Source organism: Culex quinquefasciatus, chromosome 2 (genome assembly GCF_015732765.1).
Source record: "Culex quinquefasciatus strain JHB chromosome 2, VPISU_Cqui_1.0_pri_paternal, whole genome shotgun sequence".
Classification (NCBI taxonomy): domain Eukaryota; kingdom Metazoa; phylum Arthropoda; class Insecta; order Diptera; family Culicidae; genus Culex; species Culex quinquefasciatus.
This window is the reverse complement of record NC_051862.1, coordinates 127,774,841-127,800,270: the sequence shown is the minus strand read 5'-3', so window position 1 is coordinate 127,800,270 and position 25,430 is coordinate 127,774,841. Positions and strand designations below refer to the sequence as shown.

General features: G+C 42.1%; 2 protein-coding genes across 9 annotated transcripts in view; both read left to right on the top strand.

Annotated features, from left to right (window-relative positions):
- Positions 1-25,430, top strand: part of LOC119767758 (A-kinase anchor protein 200) — a 157,447-nt gene that overhangs the window by 102,767 nt on the left and 29,250 nt on the right. For 7 of the 8 annotated variants that reach the window (XM_038257193.1, XM_038257187.1, XM_038257192.1 and 4 more), the window contains exon 4: positions 16,853-17,254. The exons of the other annotated variant lie outside the window; for it this stretch is intronic. In XM_038257193.1, the coding sequence (XP_038113121.1) occupies positions 16,853-17,254 (402 nt within the window). The remainder of the gene's footprint in view (positions 1-16,852; positions 17,255-25,430) is intronic. 8 annotated transcript variants of the gene reach the window in all.
- On the top strand, positions 8,864-9,378 carry LOC119767759. The gene is made up of 2 exons (XM_038257196.1): positions 8,864-8,990; positions 9,043-9,378. Exons 1-2 carry the CDS (start codon positions 8,963-8,965, stop codon positions 9,345-9,347), a joined length of 333 nt encoding a protein of 110 aa, XP_038113124.1. The 5' UTR covers positions 8,864-8,962; the 3' UTR covers positions 9,348-9,378.

The window sequence follows — 25,430 nt, the reverse complement described above, 5'->3', positions numbered from 1 at the left end:
TAGTGAAAATCTATCAAAATTTCAACTGTTTGAATTGACGTGACTTCTGCTTTAAAAAAAAATGAAATTAAATTTACTCACTAAACTCCATAAACTCATTAATCTCTTCGTCCTAATTTCAGCCCTTTTACCAAAAAAGCATGGCACTCGCTAATTACGGCATCATCTTGCAAAGAAAGCAACTGGATCCTTTTTTGAGCCCAAGGAAAAAGCCCAAAATAAATTCACTTTAAATGTGCCCCCCGCCCCCACACTTTTCTCCCAACCTAAATGGCCACGCTAATGTGCCGTAATTTACAGAGTTTTTCCCTCTCCCCACAGAACTTCAGAAAGAATTCGCGCCAAGTATTTGGCGCTGTTTTTTCGCGCTGCGACACCTCTCCAAAGAAACGGGTGGCTCCTGCTCGCTGTAACTCAATTTATCATCAGAGGGAGTTAAAAATTAAAGGCGCCCCTTTTTTAGTCGCTTTCACTATCGTGTAAGCGTGGGGGTGGGGAGAGTACATGAAATTGCTGAAATGGCAGGCACTGGTGTCATTAAAAGTTCACTCGAGCTGGGATGTTAGCGTGAAAAAGTTTGAAAAGTTGAACTCGAAATAGGTCATGAGAAACATTTGAATCTGCAAAAAAAACTACGATTTTTGTTTTTAATTTTATTCATTTTTGAATTTGGTCTTGTAAATTGATTATTTGCTACTATGTTCTTTCCAATCAAAAATATTGTTATCCAATTTTCTGGTTGTCAATATCTGATTTCACAAAAAAAAAAACACTCTGGAAAAAATGATAAACGCGTGTTCAAGGGTCTTGATTGCTCACCTTCACTCGTGAGACCAAATCGGACGCGACGCAATACAGCTCTTATGGATTCCTTCTGTTGGTCATTACCACACCAATCGCTACTGAGTACTTTCTCTCTTTTGATCTCCCTATGCGATTGGCTCAGACACGCCGTTTGCGCTTTGTCGCTCCAAGCTGATTCAAAATCTATGATTAGAAAGTTCAAAAATAAAATAATAATAAATTAGAAAAATTAGAAATTCTAAACTTTAAGTAAAAAAAAGTTCTAAATTTAGGTTTTTTTAAATTTTTGAAAATTTTAAAATAAAAAAAACAGATAATAATTCAAATTATCTTTCACATTTCCAAATTCAAAAATATAATAATTTGCAAATTTAGAAATTTGTTAAGGCAAATATTTTTTGAAATTTGTGTCACTCGACTCTGGTCAAAGTCGAGGGCATTTTCATGAAAAAAGAGTTTTAAAATGCGTTTTACACCTGCCCAGTTGTATTGCAATCTTTAGTTTTCATAATATCTATGTATTGGTGAACCTTTTTTTCAGCCGAAAAAAAAAACTTTTTGCATTACTGTCCAACGGAATTTCACAAAAATTCAATATATTTTTGGTCGATCCCAGATATGGTAAATATGATTTTAAACGCAGGAAAATACATTTCAATTAGTTTTCAGTTGATAAGATTTCTAATTTCACACAAAAGCTTAAAAAATTATTTGCGGCCTTTAACGTCAATTAAAAAAGAATAGAATTTTATTTTTGTAGTTTCTCAATGTTTATGGTTTGAAACCTATTTCTTTTTTAATTTTCATTTTATAAATTTTTGAATAAATGATTTAAAATAATCAAATTATTACATTTTTGAACTTACAAATTTTCGAATTCAAAATATCTGAATATGAAAAATTGAACCAAGGATATTTCAATTTAGCAAATTTTGAATTTCAGAATTTTTGAATCTAGTTTTTTTTTAATTTTTAAACATAAGGGTGCTCACCATAATATGTATAACCTTGTATCCATAAGCAGAGTACTTTTCATTAATTTCCAACTTCATTTCAAATTCTAAGGGCACTTCCCTAAGTTCAAATCATAATCATAACGCGAATGATCATGATTGAATTCACTTTGAATCATGGTTTGTTCCAGGAGAGTACTTTTTAAAATTATTCAGATCCTCCATTTTCCTCGCTCTCTTCGAATCCTGTTCTCTCTGAGTTACATGATGCGACAAACAGCACTATCTTTTTTGAGAGAATAGTTGCTCTCGTGCTGAGTGCCACTCTCTCCTCATTGATCATTAGAAGAGCTTGTCTCGTATCCCTGTTTAAAATCGTCTGTGATTGGCTGTATTACAATCATTGTGGCTTAAAATCAATGTTATCAAATAGGGGAACTATACCCTTTCTCAGCCTATTTCTATTTTCGGCCTATCAGCACTTTGATCATGAATTACAGCTTTCATAAAGTGTTTTTGACTGTTCCAAAGTAATAAATAGCTCAAACAAAAGTGAGCAAGCAACTCTCCATTGTTGATACATCTGAAAATGTTGATTTAATAGCGAAAAACGGCAAAAGTGATGAGAATTGGTCGAACGGCTTAGAGTGATTAAAATGGGCATATTTCCCCTACATTTTGAACTTTAAACCATGTAAAGCTCAAATTGACGCGCTTTGTGACCATGCTTTGTATGAGTGTTGTCGAAAAGCGGGGCAGGCCAAGCGCAATTCAACTCGTTGGCTACTTGCGAATCGTGGTCGCTCACGATTGAAGCAATTTGATCGGCACTGAGTGAGTGATTTGTGGTTTTTCAAACAAAAATCAGGACCCTTGTTTTCAACAAAGTTAAAGCAGCTCAAATCGAACTCCTGATTGATGGGAAACTGAAGAAAGTAAATAATGATTTTAGACAGTTTAGGGTCAACATAATTCAGCGAAACAATACTCAGCAAAAAAAAAAAAAAAATCAGCGCTCTAAACTGCGCGCATTGAACACAACAAATGTGCTCACTTATCGCAATATCTAGGCTAATCGCTGCCGATTTTTTTCGCCAAAACCCGGGGTGACTCACCCGGCCCAGGTGAACGTTCCCAATTGCCCGGCCGCGATTTGCTGCAATTTCCCCCCCTCCCCCCTTCCGCCTGTGGTCAGCGGCTAAATTACATCAACTGTTAGACCGTGCAACACAATAACTGTGGCAACAACAAAAAAAAACTATAATCGCTCCCGCAAAACTCTTGTACTACCCGGAGAGTAGTGGCTGCGCCGACACGAATTATGATTAGCAAATAAGGTAACGTTCTTGGCCCGAGTTGGCATTGCGCAACACGCGGCCTCGAAAAAAAAACGTGATCCTAAAAGGTTTCTTGGACGGCTGCGCGGCGCGGGCACGTCCCCAAGATCCGCGATTGGCTGCAGTTTTGATTTCAATTTTTAATGCACTTTGGCTAGGCATTAGGGGCTCGATCTAAAACGTGCCTTCGAGAAGACGAAGTCGGAAAAGGTCGAAACTTTAAAGCTTCGAAGAAGGTAGCTTGTTATTGAGATATTTAATTAGCTCTGCGAAAGTTTGAGCTGGTAATTTCCGCCAAAAACTTGTGTGTCAAGTTCTGCCTAAGTGAATTCAATTTCAAATTGAAGGTTTTTCTTAAGGGACGACTTTCCACCACCACCGAGAAGGAGAGGATTATTTTTTTGCCAAGTTGCAACAAAGTCTGCGGAAAGTTGCTCCGCCATTGGCGCTGGCAGCATAATCTGTGCCAGTTGCAACGCGCGCGGAAAATGCTAATTAATTTCATGCGTCCCCTCTGGGGGTGGCGGGAACCGAACCATTACGGGCGATGAGGGAGGGCGGGGTGAAACGAGGAAGTTTGTGCAAACTCAATCAACGTTAATGCATACATTTCAAAGGGGATGTTTGAAATTCAATTTGCTGGGAGTTCATCTTGACTACATATAGGGAAAAATGTTTTTAAGTAATATTTGCGCAGTGGATGTAATTTCAAGAAACCAAATTTACGACATATGAAGTCTCACATTTTTATTTAAATTAAATTTTCACAACTTTGATCATACCACTTGCTTAGAGCGTATCCTAGAAGAAATCTGCCGAATCTATCAATCTTTAACAATATTGATGAATATAGATTTTAGGAATCGTTTCAAAAATATTTGGCAATCTAACTTCTTCTGAAAACTTGACAAGGTCCATCTTACCCCGATGATCCCAACCATCTTCTTCAACGTCCAGCATAGAATCAACTATACGATCGATGGTGGTGTCGAAGAACATAACCAGAGTCCCGTCACCTCTCGGCTCCCCTCTCATCACCTCGATGCATCCCCTCGGGCAGAAGAGGAGTACTGTTTACGTTGCACCATAACCATTTAAAGAGAGTTAAAAAAAACGCGCGTAGATGCCACGAGGCATACGCACCTCGCTCCTGTCTCAGTTCGGTGGCGATCGTAAATCATGGCCAGCATAACGGGGCTCACCTCGCACACTTTATTGATCCGCAGCACCTTATGAAGTTAGTGGATTTTCTTGCTACCGACTGACTCAGAAGCCTGCTGGAAATGGGAAGCGGTTCAGTGTCAGATTCAATTATTTCATCACGTCGTCGCTCTGAATGGCTTCTTCGAGTGGGGATCCAGAAGGCTTTTCGTGCTCCGTCATCCATCCAATCGCAGTTATCCCTTTGCGAAGACAACTGAGTGATGCTGATGGCGAGCCAGATTTGCAGAGGTGGAAAACACTCGTTCCATCGCGGAATCGAGAATCGATGAGTGCTCGAAAATTGATGCTCACCGAAATCGATGATTATGGTATGAGAAACCTCGCAATCGCGAGGCTTTAAAAAGTTCCCTCGCGATGGCGAGTGCATACCACGTCTGACTGATTCCCATCATTTGGTGATGGGAACCCTCTATTATAACGATAACGACAGTGACTTGACGGATTCTAATAACGTTATCGAGCGGTGGGGGCGTTCTTGGGACAAGTCTCAAACCTCTCTTCAGCCGAAATTGGAGCTGATTTTCAAGTCGATGACTTTGAGTTGAGGTGCGGCACGCAAAAGAGCATCGCGCGGATAAAATTAGAAATTTAATCATAGTCATTCTCCTCTCGGCGTACGACTCTTCATGCCTCGAAGAATTCGATCTACTCTTGGGGGGTTGGGGGGAAGGTAATCCGTACGCCCCCCCTCTTGTTCAAGTTGACGTGATGGGGCTAATTAAATCGGGACGATTACGCCCTCCTCGTAATGAGTGTGGCGTAAAATTAGAAATCGAGACAATATTTCCTGCCACGGATCGCCAAGTGACCACATTGTCCAGAGATTAATCAGCCAGACCCGGCCATAAAAAGGGCGCGAAACAAAGAGGGTATTACTTCTTCTGCTCGCCAAATGATTAATTAGCGCCAATCAATCCCGGCTGAACTTCAGTGCATTTTACTCTTTCTTCAAGAAGGAGGTCACCGCGCTGCGGAATTATAACGGGAGGGATGTTCCACTTGAGTTCCCACGGCGATGATTGATCAGAGCCCGAGTGCACATTGTGCATTGTATCCTTGACCGAATGCTGCGCTGTTTTTACTCGAAACTCTGCGATTATGTTCATCGATCAGGCTGAAGCTCTGGGTGTTGATGGGATGCTGACAGGCTCAAGAGTAGTGTGTGTTGATCCGGTCAAGTGAAGTGATTGGTAATTATGGCGAAGAACGTTAAACCGGGGAGCTTCGATCGGGTTAATTGGACTCGTTAGATGATTGAGTGGTAATGTGATCTTGTAATTTAGCTCAGAAATGCTCATACTTTTTTTATGGTCTAATTTTGAGAAAAAGTATAACTTTTCGATACAAGTGCTGAAAAGCTGATTTTTTCACCACTCAAATGATTGCTAAATAGTAGTTTATGCAACAAGTTGCAAAAAGAGGATTTTTTCAGCACGAGTCGTACATTTATCCAACGAGGTTCACCGAGTTGGATAAATACGAAGAGTGCTGAAAAAATCAAGTTTTGCAACGAGTTCCATACAACATTTTTTGCAATTCCGAAAAACACCCATTGAGTGAAATTTTAAGTCAAATTTTCATGTATTTTGTCAATAAACCATTTAAATCAATTTTTTTTGAAAAGTGTTACTTTTCAGAACAAGTGCTGAAAAGTTCAACTTTTCAGCACCCATTTCAGTGCTGAAAAGTAGAACTTTTCAGCATTTATTTTGAAAAGTGTTGCTATTCGATTCTGTTAATTTTGGTACAGAAAAGTAGGCTATTTCGACGTTCAAGAATGACAGGAAAAGTAAGTAGTTTCACGACGGAATTGCAAAAAGGTACTTTTTAGCACTAGCGTGCCCAGTTCTTTGAGGAAGGTGGGGCGATAATATGGACGTTTTGAAAATTACGTTATATATGAACACCCCTTGACCAAATTTAGAACAAATTTCTCAGGGAGGGTTGCCCCACCCTGTGCAAGCTAGTGCTTTTTAGTACTTTTATTTTTGGAATTAGCTTCGCTTGGAGATGGTGATTTTAGCGGATCGCATACTGGATTTTATCATGATTATTCAAGTCTAATGAAAAGTCCAAGTATTTTAGAAATGAAAATTGGGAATCAAACCAATTCCACCTGAACCAGATCCTCAACACAACAAAAAAAAAAACGGTCAATTGCCGGTCGCTCCCATCTCCATCACACCAGGGACAAGGATAGGGGATTTGGAAGACCGGAAGTGTTGATGCTTTACTTTTTCAACAGAATAAGGGAAAATCTCCACGGTATCCTCAAGTATGTTTTGCTTGGATAATCGAAGCAAGAATTTTATTTTTTTCTCTCTATCTTATTTTTGATTGTTGAGCTTATGTATGACCCCTAATCTACAAGATGGCGGCCAAATCAACGGTGATGAAATATTGAAAAAAGGCATTTTTATTAATTTAACAGGCAATCAACCATTCAAATTTGACTGAAATTGGGTCGCAGGACTCGAATTTGATGTCAAAAGTAAGAAAGTAAAAAAATACGTTTTTTTTTAGTAAGTGATTCGATTATCCGAAGTTCCATACCAACCTTCAGATAATCGAACTTCGGATAATCGAGGCTTCGGATAATTGAGTTTGGACTGTATGTCACAAATATTAAATCGGCCAGTCCTATTGCGTAAGGGTTACCACAGAGATGATTCGTTGAATTGAATTTGAGCCTATTCCGGAAGCTCAAACAACAACACAATTTCTAAGTTCAATGTGGATAATGAAGCGAAGAGATGCACTAGTATATGCATCTACTATGGGTAAATTTGTCGATAAATTTGAGAACTCAAAGAGCATACAATCTTTATCTTTTAGAAAATCATAAAATAATTCAATTTTAAAACAAACATCCCTATCCTACCTGATCACAAGAACCTCCACCGGAATTGACTACCGGCCGTTTCCCCCAAAATCACCATTATTACGCGCACTGTTGCACTTGGCCGGTAATAGTTAGTTCCTTTCTTCCCGAGCCAAAGTTGGCGGCTGCTACCATAAGCGAAGAGTAGCGCTCCCGCGCTAAGTGAGTGTTAATACAACCCATTAGCGCAATCCTAAGTTTTGAATTCAACCGATGCAGGTTTAGCTGGTGGCGGCGCCTCGACTCATCAACGCGGGCCGCAACATTTTCAGCCACGTCTCGTTGTTTCACCTTTTTCTTCCATCGCAATGGTGGTATCTTCAGCTACTTTACATTCCTTGCTCCCCTATCATTAGTAAATTGTTGCCAGTGAGTTGCGGGTATCTTCCTCGCCGGTTCACCACGTGGCTGACCACCCCCGCCGCCACACTTGAGTTATTAAACGGATGTTTACGATTTTCTTCTCGATTCAGTGATTTGTAGAAATTTTCACCTCCCCCCCATGTTTTCGTTACGAGCGCGCGTCTACGTTCTAGAACCAAAACAACTCGTCAGGTCGTCAATGGAGGACCCGCGGTTGCGTACGCCAGAAAACGTTACGCTACCCGTGTTCGGAGCGGACTGTATTTTTGCTTCACAGCCGGCGGACTTGGGGAACCAGCTTGAGAGGGTCGGAATTATCACAAGCAAACAAAAACACTAGATTTTCTCTTCACTAATCTATTTACGTCTACTTAACTTAAATTTAGTGGTAAAAACTAGCGTCTCTTCCGACGATCGCGACGAGGTGACTTTACGTCCGACCGGTTCGGCTGCTTGCGATGGACTTGTCTCGACGCGCTCACTTCTGCTCGCTGCTCTTCGTTGCGCGCCAAAATCCTCTCGCACCACCTTCGTCGTGCATCGTTTGGTCTCCCTCTCTCTCATGTCGTTGTCGAGCCGTCGTCAACGGCGCGTTGTTGCCAGCTTTGACACGCTTGATTTCTCGCGCAGCTCGTTGCGCGCGCTCTCTTTGTTGTTGGCAACGACGCCAGCTGGGTTGCCACCTTCTTTCTCGTTTTGGTCGCAGCAAGCGCAGTGCTGCCAAATCAAAACCAAAAATTTCTTCGAGCTGACAGATTCAGGCTCGAACATCCTCCACCCGCGGAAAACTGCAAGTGTTCTCCAAGCGATCCAGATCTCGGACTTCTGCCGTCCAGTGTTGGTCGGAGTTCCGATCGCCGTTCGTTGACCAGATCCAGGCAAGTTCCGATCAATTACTTCGGGGGGCTTTCGGTTCCGCAACCTGATGCGGACCTGGTTCATCTTGTTTCCAAAAATGCTTAGCTTCATGTCGTACTTACAGGTCCTGTTGCGTAGCAGTCGCTGGGGCTGCCTTTCAGATTCCTCGTACTGAATGACTCGAGAGATGATCTTCAGTACCTCCTGTTGCAAGCCGATTGTCGGAAACCGGCATCTTTTTCTGTTTCCACCTGGACCATCTCCAGCGGCTCCAAATGTCCTCTTCGTCAGTGGGTCGGCGCACACCGACCGCTGGTGTGGGTGGGTTCTTCCAGAGCCACTCTTCGTCTTCTTCATAATCACTGGAGCTGCAGTTGCTCGATGCTTTGAACGCTCATCAAACCTCAGCTGTGTGCCAACTGCAGCAGTCTTGTGCGGCGTACTTGTACGCGCCGCCGTCAAGAGCGTTGATTGCAGCCGGGCGCTGCACCTTGTCTCTCCTCCTTGGAAACGCTCGACTTGGAAAGCCAGCGTTATCTTCGATGTTTGTAGCATCGCCTGGAACAGCAGGTAAAACCTTCCTTGTGTTGTTTGACCACTCACTAAACTTGTTTCCTTGTAGGTTTCACCAACTCCACGATCTTCGATGTCCTTGTTCAACTCTGGTTCGTCCTCAAACGTCGTGGCTTGAGCCCTAACCGCTTCTCCGCGTGCTGCGCTGCTTCCTGTTGTGCCGTCTGTGTCCTGGCGGAGCCTCGCCTCGCGCAATGCCACCAAGTTGGCTCTGTCGACGAGTTGAACTCCCGCAGGAATCACCGAGGTGTTGGAACGTGGCTGCATCTGCTCCACGTCAACCAACTCGTTCGCGTTGTGTCTGTCCAGAGTGTCCTTGATCAAGTGTGTGTCGAACTTACTTGTGATCAATAAACCACGGCAGGGGTTTGGGCTGCAGGGTTCGTCTCGAAAGTCCGCAATGGCTGACAGCGCGTCCGGCGCTAGTTGTCCAGAGCAGCTGGCCTCTGGCGTCACTTGATCCGTTTCGGCTTGTTGTGGAGCACCAGGTTGCTCCACCTTCGTTTCTGTTGTCGGTTGCTTTGAGTTTCTCTGGTACTCGGCGTGCAGCAGGGTGTGGTGCCGCTCCTCGCACGTCGCGCACGCTCCGGTGGACACACACTGCACCGAGGTATGTCCCGTCCGGGGGCAATTGAAGCAGAGTTGCTTCTCCTTCATCTTGATCAGCCGCTGGGGGGCTGTCATCACTAGGAATTGCGGACACTTCCAGCTCTTGTGCTGGCCTAGTCCGCACACGTCGCACGTCTGTGCCGGCTCTCTTCCGGCGGTCATGGCCATTTGCTGCTGACCCGGGTTGTCCGTTACGGTTTGTCCGGGTGGCTCCTTGGCAGGTTGTGACGTGTCCTCCACGTCAGCTATCTTGTTCGTCTCGATGACCTTGGGCTGCTCAGTCTTGACGTTCTCGGACCGTTCACCATGCTGGATGGTAAACTCCAGTTGATCACTGTCCAGCAGCTCTTCCAGCTGCTTCCAGGAACTCTTCGGGGTTTCGTCGATGGCCATCACGTTGGTACATCCGACGATCTTTGTGGTTGTTAGGTTCGTTTTCTCGTCCAGTCGTTGTGTTACACCAAGCGTGTACGTGTTTCTCCTTCGTGTGGGCTGGCTCACTTCAAGCAACCCTGCTTCGATGACCGTTAGGACCTCCGTGTGCAGGTCATCGAAGGCGTCGTAAAGCTCATCATGCTCGTCCCGTGAGGTTGACGGAACCATGCCAAGGATTTGCCCGTACGCCGTGTGGTACGCGTCGTACGCGGCTTCTACCTCTTTCTGGTACGTCTTCAACGCTGCCGATGTGAGCGTCGTGGCATCTCTCAAGCTGTCAAGAATAGATACGAGCTTACCTTGAGCCAGCTCACGCTGGTGGACGACTTCGTGGAACCGCTCCATCTCCTTTTCACTTGCTGCTCCGCTGGGGATCACGCAGTGCTCTTTGTGACCGGGCTTCTCGATCTTCTACGATGTGGCCGCCTCCTCCGATTTCACCAGCCTCTCCGGTGGCTTCTTCGGGCAAAGCGCTTTGGCCACCGATGCTACAGTGGCAGGGCACTGAGCTCGGAACGGCTGCTGGAACCGTTCACTTTGTCACTTTGGGGTTCTTCTTCCCGCTTCACTCGTACTTTGCGCAGAACTTCTAGAACCAGTTTCCAGAACGTTCTACGCACCTTTTCCGGAACCACTTTCGCGGAAGTCTTTTTGCGTTCACTGTCGCTTCCGGACCACTTCGCGGAAGGTTTCTGCTCCTCTTCTTTGGAGTTCACTTCCTTCTCTGCCTGCAACTTCCGCTTCTGCCTGCAACCTCCGCTTCTTCTTCTCTGGAGTCGACGCGTCCTTACTCAGCGCCGCTCCCGGGAGTTGTTGCAGGCGCCTTGGGGCAGTTTCCGGCACAAGAGGGACACCAACGATCGGACCCAGTGTCCGAACCAAGCACGGAAATCAGCCAAGTCTGAAATCACGGTACTTAGGGGAACTTTGTGTCCTCTTGGCCGGAACTTCACTTCACTTGAGCCTTCTTTCCGGAACCTTTTTCCGGCTTCAGAAGGTTCTGGACGCATCCAAGATGGCGTCGCTTAGCACTTTTCACACTTTTTTCGGACGCATTCTGGACGAATCCAAAATGGCGTCGCCTTTTTCACTTTGTCAAGATGGAGTCCTGTTGCACTCTTTCTTCGCGGCGTATCTTTCCACTCTGTGGGCCTTGTGACCACTTGCCGCGATAGAAACGACCCTCCGCCTTTTGTCCTGTCTCCACACTCCCGGTTCACCAGATCCGGCTCGTTTGGACCATGTTCGGAGCGGACTGTATTTTTGCTTCACAGCCGGCGGACTTGGGGAACCAGCTTGAGAGGGTCGGAATTATCACAAGCAAACAAAAACACTAGATTTTCTCTTCACTAATCTATTTACGTCTACTTAACTTAAATTTAGTGGTAAAAACTAGCGTCTCTTCCGACGATCGCGACGAGGTGACTTTACGTCCGACCGGTTCGGCTGCTTGCGATGGACTTGTCTCGACGCGCTCACTTCTGCTCGCTGCTCTTCGTTGCGCGCCAAATTCCTCTCGCACCACCTTCGTCGTGCATCGTTTGGTCTCCCTCTCTCTCATGTCGTTGTCGAGCCGTCGTCAACGGCGCGTTGTTGCCAGCTTTGACACGCTTGATTTCTCGCGCAGCTCGTTGCGCGCGCTCTCTTTGTTGTTGGCAACGACGCCAGCTGGGTTGCCACCTTCTTTCTCGTTTTGGTCGCAGCAAGCGCAGTGCTGCCAAATCAAAACCAAAAATTTCTTCGAGCTGACAGATTCAGGCTCGAACAACCCGCGTTCAAGAACCACACTCCGTCTTCACATCTCATCATCGCTTCTTCCTCGCCGGACTCTTTTCGGTGAATAATTACAATCATAACTGTTTCAATTCGGAACAATTACTTTCTTCGTTCGCCATCCATTTTGTTGCCCCTGCGGGACGAGATGGATGGACGGACGGGTGCGTTGATAGACGGACAAAGAGTCCGGCTCCAATCTCTTGTCTCTTGGCAACAGGGGGAGAGCATAGACGCAGATAAAGAGTTGCAGCCGGTTCGATTAGTAAGCGGACGATGGCTGGAAAAAGGTCGGGCCAAGGGTTCAATTAATCGCGAGCTCCTCTCGGACTCTCGCCCCTTCTATTTGGAAGTGCATTCACACGCCAGGGCCGCGCGATCGTAATGGCTTTCGGAGCACTCTTTGGACGCGTGTTGTAGACGCCTTTAGCGAGAGATGAGCTGTCTTTGTTGTGGTCTAACACGTTTCAATCTCGGCGTCTAATGAATCCGCGCGGGCAAGCAAGAACCTTGTTGGCGCTAAAAGCAGCCCTGTCGCCCACGCGGCGCCCCAGACTGACGGATCCCGTCGATCACGGGGCGAAAGTAGCCAAAGGTCAGCGCGATTTATAATTGATGCATTTCTTGCTCGACTGACTAATGAGCGAGTCGCGGAAAAGGTTATCTCCCCGCACGTAACCCCTTCCTCCCTAATCTGCCGAAGCGGCAAACAGAGAACGAGTTTGTTATTTTTAGCATTTGTCCACACTGGAGATAACAGTGCGAGATTTTACTACGCCGGATTGTGCTACTCCTGCGCTGATCATTGATGTAGGCGGCGGCTGGAAGAAGCTGAGTCGCAATTCTGATCACGAGGTGCGGCGACGCGACTGCGAAGTTTTGTTATCAGCCTCGAGGACCTCTCCTCAACTGGGTGTTTATATTTGGCAGAATTGGCACAAAGCGTGGAACGACATTTTCTGCTGATGCGGAGAAGATTTCTTCATTTCCAGTCCCCGCGCGCAGAGCACACGGGTATCGATTGTTTTGATTCGAGAGGAATTTGTAAACAGAAGCTCGGCAGTGTTTAATCGGCTTGGGGAAGGAACTCCACTGGGTCAACAGGCTTCGCTGCAAATTGGGTGGATTGGTTTTATTGATTCGAGGAATTGGTTCGCGATTAGAATAATCTATCGCTAACGATTGCTAATTGATTGCCTGTAATCAGTATTATATTTCCTCGAAAATGGAAAGCAAATAGGTAGTTCACAAAAGATACGATGTCAGTACAAAATTATGTCTAGATTCTCAAGTTTTTTCTGAAATTTTTAAAATGCAGTTTTAATACATCAAAACATATTTTTGATTTGACTCCTTATCATAAAAAAAATCAAAGCAATGTTCGAAAAAGCATCCTCAGCCATTTTTAGTTGAATAATTTTCTGATTACCAATCACTTTAAAATTGCATACCTTGTTTACCGAATCTTAGTATTCACAGAATAGAAATTCTTTTCCAACGAAAAAAAAAAACGAAGTTGACTTTATAGCTGTCGGCCACCATTGCTAGTACCAACCACTAGTGTCTTCCTTTTTATCTTTTATAGTGTATGGAAGTATGGCACGGAGCGACGGCGCCGAATACTCATATTTACACAAAGAATTGTAGAGCGCCAGCCGCGGGATTCGAACCAGCGACCTCTGGATTGTGAGTCCAGGGCGCGGTCCGATTGATCCACACGGGCGGGACTTTTCCAACATATTAGTTAATTTGACTCATCATAAAAACAGTCCATTCCAAAACCCTTTGTTATCAACTAACTGTTTAGTAGGATACATGAAAAAGACAAAAAAAAAAAATCTTAAAACTCAATTAAAATGATTTTATTCTTAGGATAGGTTATTGTTTTGATCCGGGACACAACTTTGCAGAAAATGATATTTTTTTTATTCTGTTAGCATAATTTTCTGTAAGCCTAACTAATTTTAACAACAAATTTGCAGTAGAAAATGAAATCAAACACAAAAAACACAAAAACCGGAAATATCACAACAAAACATCTAAAAATTCTAAAACTGAAAAAAAAGCAAAATAATAATTAAAATATCAAAACGACAAAAATATTTAAAGGCCAAAACCTCAAAAATTATCAAAAAAAGAACAAAAAAAGAATAAAAAAATAATATTAAAAAAATACAAAAATTGCGGAAAAACAACAAAAATGCAAACAGGGAACATCCGTAAACCACGTAAACACTTCTTTTTTCAAATCTGCCTCCTCCCATGTGGACACTTGGTCATAAAAAACATTTTTGTATGGAGCGTCAACAATCGTTGACTCCTCTCCATAGGTTATCCACGTAGTTTATGGTTGTTCCCTAATAAATTATACAAATAAAAACATAAATATGAAAAAGCAAAAAAGTAATGAAAAACACTAAAATTATCAACAATACAAAAATGCAAAGAATAAAATAATCAAAAATCTAAATTTAAAAAAATATAAAATGCACAAAAACGATCTAAAATACTAATAAAACCAAAAAATAAATTTCAAAATTCTCAACAAATATCAAAAAAGCCCAAAACAAATAGATATTTAAAAATACAAAAAAGTAACATAAAGATTTGAAGCATTCGAAAAATCAAAAAAATATTTAGAAAAATCAAAAACGCAATACTGTTAAAAACTAATAAAAAACAAAAATATTTAAAATATTAAAATGACTTACTATCATTAAAATCATTAATTTTATTAAGACCACATGCTACAGTTTTGTATCTACCGACCGATATCGATCCTGAACTGTCTTGCCAAGGTTCTGGAGAAGATTGTGTATGATAGGCTGTACGCGGTGGTGCGTCCGATCATTTCGGATGATCAGCACGGATTCATGCAGAAACGTTCAACAACAACCAACCTCCTAACATTTGTACACTCAACTGTAAATGCCCTTGAATCCGGTGAACAGGTTGACGCCATCTACATAGATTTCGAGAAAGCCTTCGACAAGGTACCTCACGCACTCACCGTTCGAAAGCTCCGCAAGCTCGGTCTTCCTGCTTGGATCACCAACTGGCTGCTTTCGTACCTGACGAATCGGAAAGCTTTTGTCAATCTTCGAATCGCCCGTTCCAGCACATTTGACATTCCCTCTGGCGTCCCACAAGGCAGCCACCTCGGCCCACTCATTTTCATTCTCTTTGTGAACGAAATATATGCGCTTACAAATTCTAACACATTGATGTACGCTGATGACCTGAAACTGTTCCGCTCGGTGAAGAACAACGTCGACTGCTGCTCGCTACAGATGGACGTCAATGCGCTCCTGCACTGGTGCGAGTCAAATGGAATGAAGGTACACGTGAAGAAGTGCAAGGTTATCTCGTTCAGTCGTTCAAGGAACCCTCTGCGATTTGGCTACACGATGGGCGATGGGTGTCCTTTAGATCGTGTAAACTCTATCCGGGACCTAGGCGTGACCGTGGATCGTAAAATGAAGTTCAACGAACACATCGCTTTGACAACTGGAAAGGCTTTTGCGATGCTAGGCTTCCTGAAGCGCAACACCGCCCACTTCGACGACCCGTTTGCTTTGAAAGTGCTGTACGCGTCGCTGGTCAGGAGCGTCCTGGAGTATGCTGCGGTTGTTTGGGCACCGTACCACGTAACGCTGGCTGCGCGGATTGAACGAGTCCAGCGTGCCTTCGTGAGGTTTGCCTTGCGCAAGCTGCCATGGAATAACCCGCTGATCCTGCCATCGTACGAAGGACGCTGCTTGCTGTTTAGGCTGCAGTCACTTGCCGAGCGTCGGACCCTGATGCAGCGTCTTTTCGTATTCGATCTGCTGCGCGGCAACATCGACTGCCGCAGCATCCGCAACAACGTACGCTTCAATGAACCGGCTCGCCAAGGACTCAGAGGGGAACGCCCCCTGCTGTGGATTCCGAGACATATATTTGACTATGGTTATAATAACCCGCTAGATGTTTGTTTCCGTCAATTTAATGAAATCTGCTCTTGTTTTGATTATGTCGTGTCCAAAACTGTGTTTAAAACTAGAATAAGTTAATGTTAGTTTTTTAAGATTATACAGCCTGAGCATTTTAGATGGAGGCGGTGAAATAAATAAATCTTTTATACTTGTGTAGTGATTTAGATATACTTTACAGCTGTGTATATAGCAGATACTTGCTAACATGGAAATCTCTGATATCAAAACTTTGATTCTATTAAAAGTGTGGTAAACAACCTAGTGAAATCCATATTCAAGAAACCAAAATAAATAGTAAAAATAGTAAAAATCCATAATTTAATAAAACTAGCAGGTCAAATCGACAACTTCTAAAATATGACGTCAAGTAAAGCAATTTCCCGTGCCCATGACAAAATAATCAGCACCAAGTTGTTCCTCAATTATTAACCTATTTTACGACCTCGGTCGTGCCTCCTGTCACGTGTGCAATATTCCCTCACCTTATTCCGAGTGCCAGACATTCAATGATGCATAAAATTCTAAATTTACTACACGATAGTATCTCTCCCATACGCTGCAATGGGATTATTATTCAAAGAGTGGTGTACGGCAGAGGTAATCGAATCGCGCAAAACGTGGTTTGTGTTTTGAAAATCATAAAGCTGTGCGAGCTGCATACTTTTAGGCGCATTCGTTTGAAACGATTCTGTTTAGTTAGTTGTACATATTCGTTGCGGTTTGTTTGTGTCTCTTTTGGATTTAAATCTAAGTTGTTTTGTGTGCATTTGCTAACATTTCAGCAAAAACGTCAGTACAATAGTACACCCCCTCGCAGGGAATCATCTCATCCCAGTATCAGAAAGCAACACTCGATTCATAAATAATTACAAAATCAATCAAAACCGATCGAAACATTTCACTAATGAAATTGTATTTTGTCTTTCCCTTTCATTTTTCACTCTCATGGCGCTACTAAAAAAAAAACCAAAAACAACATCATGTTCACACATCGTCTCACTCAACCACACGCTGGCCATACTAAAAAAAAAACAATCCGGAACTTCAAATCGTGTGTGTCCCGCGCAGGAAAAGAAGGTAGAGTCGGACGCGGCAGAGAACGAAAAGGACGCCAGCACAGAGAAAGAAAGCAGCAAAGACGGCGGAGCCGGTGGTGATGCCGCCGCAGAATCCGCCTCCTCCCCAATTGCCGCCAGCTCGCCCGTGGCGGCCGACAAAACCGCAGAAACGACGGTCACGTCCGACTCGGACGCCGGAAACAAAACGCTCGAAAACGGCAGCACCGCCGACGAAACGCTGAACGACAGCAAGGCCGCCGCCGAGGACAGCAATAAAAAGCCCAAAAAGGTCAAAAAGAAATGGTCCTTCCGAAGTATCTCGTTCAGCAAGAAGGACAAACAGAAGCCCGCCAAGAAGGAGAAGGACGGCGAGGAGAAGGTGAACGGCGACTGCGAGAAAGTTCCTGAAGAGGTGAGTGGTTTTTTGTTCTTTTTTTTATTTTGTGTATTTTTTTTGTAAACTTTGGTCACAAACCGCCCACGCAAAGAGGGGGACAGGGGGTCAGTCTTCGTAACAGGGAAAGTATTGTTTTATGTTTGGGATGTTATCTGTGCGTGTGTCCCCGTGGGTGACTAACAAACATATCAACTCTCAGAGGGATAAGATCGACGGAAGTGGGCTAAATTTAGCCCGGGAGGGTCAGTTTTCTCCAAGGTTGGGTTGGGCGTTGATGTCTTTATTGCCTTTTGATGGCGCCCGTTGATGGAGGTGTCCCTGGAGGTGATTTGGGAGGGATGTTTTGGGGTTTCGATGACTTTATGTGGAACTAATGACGGTTACGAGGAAAGTTTGGGAAAGTCACAACTGGTACATTTAGCCGAAATTGGTGGGTAACCTTTTGAAAATTGTAAAGTACTACAAAAGTTAAGCTAAAAAAATGTTTTGGCCAAAGACCTAAAGATTGTAGAATTAGTTAAGCGATGTCACAACCGGAATGGTATTGAATAACGTATTTCATTCCTTTAGTTAATATGAAAGGTTCCAGAAATTTTATAATTTGTTTTTTAAACGTTTAAAAATTGTATGCAATCTAGGTACTTTAAGTTCACGTCTGTGTTTGGGAAGTGAATTTTCAGTGAAAAATTTAATTCGTTTTGGGTACTTGAAGTTCACGTCCGTGCAAGGGAAGCGCGATTTCGGTGGCCAATTTTATGCATTCCTGGTTCTTAAAGTTAACGTCGGCGTTAGAGAAGCCAGAAAGACTGAAGATCTGACCCTTGAAAAAAGCACTTAAGTGTTAAATATAGATTTTTTTTGCAGCTTATATATTTCTAGATATTTCTTAGAAAATGTTATCCGTTCCCATCCTTGGGTCAAAAATATTAAAGCTCTGACAATTCTATCAAAAGTTATGAGCACTGAAGTGTTTATTATAGAAAATTTGAAGGTCAAAAATTTAGTTATTAAAAAAAAATAATGTGAGGAAGGCAGCCATCCAGCTGAAAGTAGATTAAGTAACGTTTTCATGGTTTTCCAAGCAGGAGAATTATTTTGAGTTTAAGTATTTTCAAAAATACTGTATGTGTTGGTAAATTTAATTATTTTGTCCAATAATGCTGTTTTGCACCCCAAAACAGCCTAAAAGTAAGGGGGAGAAAAAAATGTCCAAACAACCTCTAGATTTCATGAAATTTTAAGTGCAATCAACATGAAATTTTAAGTGCAATGACGATTGTAAAATAAATTTTGCAATATTTCATGAAATTTCATGTAATTTTACACCAAGAAATATGTATGAAACATGATATAAACCATTCTTCAACGGTCTGATAGACGAGCGGGCTAAGGCGCCAGTCCTCTCTGTGAGGCTGAGTTTGAATCCCGTCGGTTGCAACTTGTTTGTGTACAGAAAAACTGTACGTACATTGTGTTTGTGTAATATTCAGTGAAAAAAAAAAAAGTTGGAACGATGTTTTTGATCGCAAAAATTACAGATTTGATCAAATTAAGTTCTGCAAAGTTCTAGAATCATCTAGACATCCTAACAAATCACCGGAAAGAAGAATCATCTTGATTGGTTGAGTTATGCCCGAGATCCATTGAGTTGAAGTTACCGTTCCAACTTTTTTGGAGCCTTGGGCGTTGGAATGTTAATCACTTTGATTTTGAAATTGCTTATAAAGTTTCCACGTGGTTTAGAGGTATTAGACTATGACAAACAAACAAACTCGCATTTTTTTACAGTTTGACAGTTTGTCTGCTTTGTTTGCATTTGCCTGCACCTGTCAAACACGCAAAAGTGCGAGTTTGTTTGTTTGTCATAGTCTAATACTTCCTTTAGTGGCACCTTTATCAAACAAAGATTTTCACGTAAATTTAATTCGCAACAGTCTTAAAACGACTATCTTTGAGCATACGTCACTGTTTTGGGTCTTACCTTCATCATGATCAATGCTGCAAGAATGATGGTACTTTTCCATTACACGAAACTTATTTTGCAAACCAGACACAACTCACACTTTTGACAGTTTCCTTGTTTGCCAAGAAGTGTTTGCGTGTTTCCGAGAAACATTTACACGGCAAATTTAATCAATCATACATGTTTGTATATCCGTTCCGGTAGATCAATCGACATAAAAGGTAGTTAAATGTATATGAGCAATTAATTCAAGCAAACATGTTGTTATTTTAAATGTATTTTTGTTGATTCAACGGGTTTATTTTTAAAACATAACATAGTTTGTCAAATTATCAAAGGTACCTACTAGTCTTGGTTTTTTTTTATGAAAACAAAGTTTTTTTTTTGCTGCTACTCGCCATTCGCTGTGAATGCCAAAATGAGTAGAATTTTCGCTGAGAATCTCCAAAACAGAGTCATCTGCCCACTTTCCTCTCGGAAGTTTCGGCTGGCGTAATTTCCCGCCATGCTGAACAAATCCCTTTCCCAACCTGCGGTTCCGTTCTAGTACTTCACGCGCATCAAGCGTAGCCCCCACTCCAACTTGGAAACGCCTAACGGCAGGCAACATGTGTACAACCAGCAGGGCCATGTGGTTCCCGTATTTGCGCGCGATGAGTGTTTTCGTCGACTTGCTCCGCTCGTCATTTGCCAGCGTCAATTTACGATGATGAGAAAAGTTTTGCCAGCTTCAGCTTTTCCAACCACAGCGCGCGGACGATAAACTTTCAGAATTGTTGATAACAAACGGGAGAACTCGAGGCTCTATTTTTACGGTCAGACATGCCAATAAACAAATTTGGTCCGTTTCACTTGTTTTTTCCGGCCTACAGTGTGTGCCGCAAATAGAAAGGGTCACTTTGTCTCGAAGTGGGGCCCTCCATCAATTTCGGCATTAGTTTCACTTGGATTGGTTTCCAATTCGGGACCCTTTCTCCCTTGACGTTCTGATGTGGGGTTTATGTTGACTCAATTGAGCGAGATTTCCAACCTTGTTTATGTTGTGCTGTATTATTGATCTGCAGAAAGAGAAGAGCTGAAACAGATCAGAACTTTTCATTTTGGCAAACAAAAGCAAAATCAATATTCAAACAAATCTTGAACAAATTATTGGAAAATATAATGTTTTAAAAATGAACAAAAATTTCTTGAAGAAGTTCACATATTTTCGAAGATTGAACAATACTTTGAGAAAAAGTCTAAAAGGTCTCATTTTGAAATGTGACCCTTCAATCTCAACCCCAAAAACAAAGTCATCACACTCCCATGACCGGTCCCTCTTGCTGGGAAACTTTTCCCAATATTTTTTTTCGTCTCGATCCAGCTTCACCCTTGTCGCTTTCCATTCGATTCGACAGTTTATTGTCTGTAAGAGATTGAAAAACAATTTCCAGCTTTTCGGGCTCGCATGCTCGACTGATTGAGGGGGCTGGGATTTTTCCAACCCAGGGTTTTGTTCTGGTTTGAACCAACATTGGAAAAGTTATTTTTCCCGAGAAAAGAATGCCGGACGTTTTTCTTCCCATTTTGACCGGTGAGAAGAGGAAGAAATGGTGACATTTGTTGCCAAACTAAAAGAAACGAGATGACAAATATCCGACTGACGAGGAGGTTGAAAAATAGTGTGCCGCAGCAAGTGCAAAATTTTACGCTTTTTCAACACTCTGTTTCTCGTTCGCACACTGTCACTAGTTGGCAATGTGCCCAGCTTTTCTGAGAGAAACAAAAAAAACATTTTTCTCGTAGACGGGTTGTACGCCCGCTGCTGCTCGTTAGGGCTTCATCTCTATGAACGATTATATTTTTGCTTGGCTGCAATTTCGTTCATTCATCAAATCGAGGAATTTGAATAGGATCGGGATCGGAGTCTGACAAAGGAAATTTATTTAAAGTGCAATTGCGTTGGATGGGGGTGAGTGCAATCGCACTGTCTTTGTCGTTCTGTTCTAGCAAGTACAGCATATTCTACATTGCAATACAGGTCTTTCCAATGTGAAAAAATATTGAAAACTTGGCAGCACTGTTTAGTGTAATGATCACTTAAGTAAAAATCACAAATCTGTCAAATTCCAGATGCCACAATTTTTAATCAAAAAGTTAAGTTATAAATTTTGGTGATCTGGCAACTCTGTTTGAAGATTTTGACGACTGAGTGTCCAGCTGTTGTTAATTTAATAGAAAATGTCTTCCAGGCTTATTTGTAAGATCCAGTTTTGATTTTTGGATTGAAAAAAATTATATCCAAATCGATCGAATTACTGCGCCTTTAACTTTTATTAAATTTCGTCGCAAAACTGCGTCTACTGCGAGAATTCGCAGCGACAGCCAAATAATTTTGAACTGCTTCCAAAAATACGAAAATGCCGGCCCACCACAAAACAATGCAACGTCAGTTCTAGGAAATGATGCCGCCCAACACAAGTGAATTCAGAGCTCTCCAAAACAACGACCAAATCGCAGCCAAAATCCCACCAAACAAGCAACGACGGCTTAATTCAAATGCCATTTTCGCGTTCGGCACGGCCCATTGCACGTTCGTGCGCGCAACTAGTTTCTAAGTTCACTGTCAAGTGCGCGATGTCGTCGCAGGTTCTGTGCGGGGTTTTGTCAACCCGCGTGGGAGCAGAATTTTGGTCTGATCATAATTTTTATTTCGTGTCGAGCACTAGCGTGCTCAGACCCTCAAAGAAGGTGGGGCAAAAATATTAGCGTTTTGGAAATTTCGTCGTTTATGGAAACCAATTTTAGAACAAATTCCTGAGGATGGTGGGGCAACTGCCTCATGTTGCCCCACCCTGTGCACGCTTGTGGTGTAAATTTGATTTTGCTTTCAAAAATATTTTAAAATTTTGTTTGACAATGTTTTTTTTTTAAATTTTTATCTTAAAAATAATTTTTTTTATCCAATTTTTTTTATCTAAGTTTTTAATTTATTTATCTAAAAATAAAAAAAATTATCTAAAAATAACAATTTTTTATCTTAAAATTACAATTTTTTATCTTAATTTTTTTTTCAAAAATTATTCCTCCGGTACCGGATTTTGCACCATTCTAAACTGTAGCGCAAAATATGCCTTTGTTTTCGCTGAGAAAATCCCTTCTTAAGATACAGATTTTCGAATATTCGCATGTCCATTTTGTATGACCATCCCACAAAATTGTTTGTAGTCTTGAAGTCTTGTATGAAAAGCTAATTATGCAAAATTGTGTTTTTTGCATGAATAAAGTTCATCGAAACAAAAAAAACATAGAAAAAAGTATGAAATTCTGGGTAATTATTCTATTTGAAAACTAAGATAATTTCAAAGATATTTTTTGGAGAGATTAGCAAGAATCTTAAAAATAAGAAATTTTACACATTGTGCGTTTTCAAAAACCAAACTAATAAATTTAGGATGCAAATTTCTGTCAGTGTACCCATCTAATCGTACAGAAACAGTGGCGTTCATAAAAACTTTATTTGGCTGTCTGCCTGAAGAATCCTCCCCCTGGGCAGCTATTCCTCTTCCAAATCGCTACCAATTTTCACCGCCTTCACCGTTGTCGCTTGATTGTGTGCTACACTGAAAAAAATTAACACAATAATTCCAAATAAATTTTAAACTTTTTTGTTCTGACCCGTTAATTTTTTGGTTAGCTAAAACTATTTTTTAAGCAATCAGCTGTTTTTTTAGAATTTGGTTAACGCAGCTAATTTGTTGGCTAACTCAACTAAGATTTTAGTTAGTAGAACAAATTTTGATTTGTTCCTACCATTTTCTCCGTTCTGCAAATTAAAAAAAAATATTTTTAAACAATCTTCCACAAAAAAAATTAAATAAGAAAAAAGCCTCATGTGCCGTTTTCCCGCCTTCAAGTTTTCCCATTTTCCTCCTACACTCAATTTTTTTTGAACGCCATTACAACAGGGCCGAAGAAAAACACTTGTAGGGCAGGTAACATACTTGGTAAACAAACTTCAAATGAATTATTTTCTTCTTTTCGGCGCTGACTTTTCCACTTTATTCGGGCAAAAAAAGTAGGGTCGGGCAATTTGTGGGTCGTGGGGGAAATTTTGGGACGACATGTGCGTTGAAAATTTCATTTTTTTTTCGACCGCGTCTCGAAGAAATTGGATTTTTATTTCTTGGTGGGAAGCGAGAGCCGGCTGTAAACCGTTCAATCACCAGAGGGGCTCGGGTTGATAGGGCCAAACGTTAGCGAGGTATAAAGTCATAAAAATATGGAAAGAATGGGAGTGAGTGTGGCGGTACCGCATGTTTGTTGTGGTTGTGCTGATTTGGAGGAAAGAACATAAAGCAGATCACCCCTTGTTTGATGTGGTTATTGCTGAGCAACTGTCTGCCACTGTGACAAATTGGCCATCATTAGGGTGTTGTTTTTGTAAATATTGATGTTTTTATGGTAAAATATAATTCTCTAAGATTCTAGAAATTGAACGATTTTTTCTTGAAAAGTTGTAATTAGCTGACATAGAATTCCAGAATTTCATGTGACATGGATTGTTCAAGAAATTTTAATTGGGTGTAGATTTTGTTTATTTTGAGGTTAGTTTTACCATTCCCTCGCCCTCAGAATCATCTTCCGAGGTGATGAGCACTAACTATTCACACTTGCCAATTGCTGCACCCTACCAGCAGCGATCGATAATGACAGTAATTTTTCACGCCAACCCAGGAATACCGACCAATCCGTCGTCACCGGGCCGCTGTCATCTTGAGGAAAGTCTCTCTCTCGCTATCTCGTTTGGGGGCCACCGAAACAATTTGCCGGAACCGGGCTCGCGTCACTAATGCGCAAAATTAGTAAAATTACACAAGCGACTCACGCTCTCCTCTTGGTGTAAACAACCAAGCCGAGATCCCGTGCTGTTTTCTTCGGTACACTTGTTGTCCAACGAATATGACTCTCCCTGGGGGATGACGTTCATGATATTTCTTGCCACCGACCGACCTCCAACCACCGACCGACCGGCCGCGGAGGGAAAAATTACGTATTTGTACGCGGCCGAGTGGCGGTCAAGGTCACCGGCGGCGGCCAAAATAAACCGTTGGCGAATTTCGCCTCGCAAAATTTCACACAGCGCGCAGTGGAGGGCAATTATGGAATTAGCGAAAGGAATCCTACATGGGACAATTATCGGTCCCTGCTGATGGAGAAATGGACCTGCTGGATGATGATGGACTTCAGGTCGAGCGAGCAGCGAACGCTGCTAATTTGACGCCCTAAGTCTACATCAATTAAAGTTAAGAGCAGGGTGAGCTCTGGACTCTTCTGTGTGGGACGACAGGAAGAGGGTCAAAGAGGCCAAATTAGCTTAAAGTTGGCGACGCCAGTTGACTGGAACGTCTTTTGACGTTGTTTGCGTTGACTGCTCAGAAAATTTGAAGAAGATTGATACGTCGCATGATACATTTTGTTCCAAAAAATGTTCAACCGGTTCAACTATTGAACAAGTCGGATGAACCGGTTTAGCTTAATTGGTTAAAATTTGGTACAGAACGGTTTTCAGAAAATTTGAAGAAGTTAGATGCGTCACATGATACAATTTATGACAAAAATGTACAACTATTGAACCGGTTGGATGAACTCATACAGCTAAATCTGTTTATTTTTGATACACACAGACAGTTCAGAAAATTTGAAGTAGTTAGATTCGTCGAATGACACTTATTGTGTCAGAAATGTTCAACCGGTACAACTATTGAACCGGTTAGATGAGCTCATTTAGATGAATCGGTTTATTTTTTATACATGCGGACTGTTCAGAAAATTTTAAGAAGTTAGATACGTCACATGGTATATTTGTGACAAAAATGTTCAACCGGTACAACTATTGAACAAGTTGAATGAACCAGGTTATTTGAATCGTTTATAATTTAGTACATAACGGCTGTTTAGAAATTTTGAAGATGTTAGATACGTTTAATGACACGTTTTATGCCAGAAATGTTCAACCGGTACAACCGGTTAGATCGACTGATTTGGGACCGATTTACTGTTGAAACATAAAGACTGTTCAGAAATTTTAACGCAATTGTTTACGTTAAATGTCATCTTTGTCTTGTCTGAAATTTTCAACCGTTACAACTATTGAACCGGTTGGATAACCGGTTTAGCTAAATCGGTTCAAGTTTGAAACAGTATGACTATTCAGGAATTTTGAGGAAGTTTGATGTGTCGCATGAT

What these genes read in the sequence shown, in the direction of transcription:
- LOC119767759 (XM_038257196.1), top strand. Translation starts at nt 8,963, where the DNA reads ATGTTTGTAGCATCGCCTGGAACAGCAG. An exon ending in AGCATCGCCTGGAACAGCAG is followed by an intron (nt 8,991 to 9,042) that starts GTAAAACCTTCC and finishes GTTTCCTTGTAG; the next exon opens with GTTTCACCAACTCCACGATC.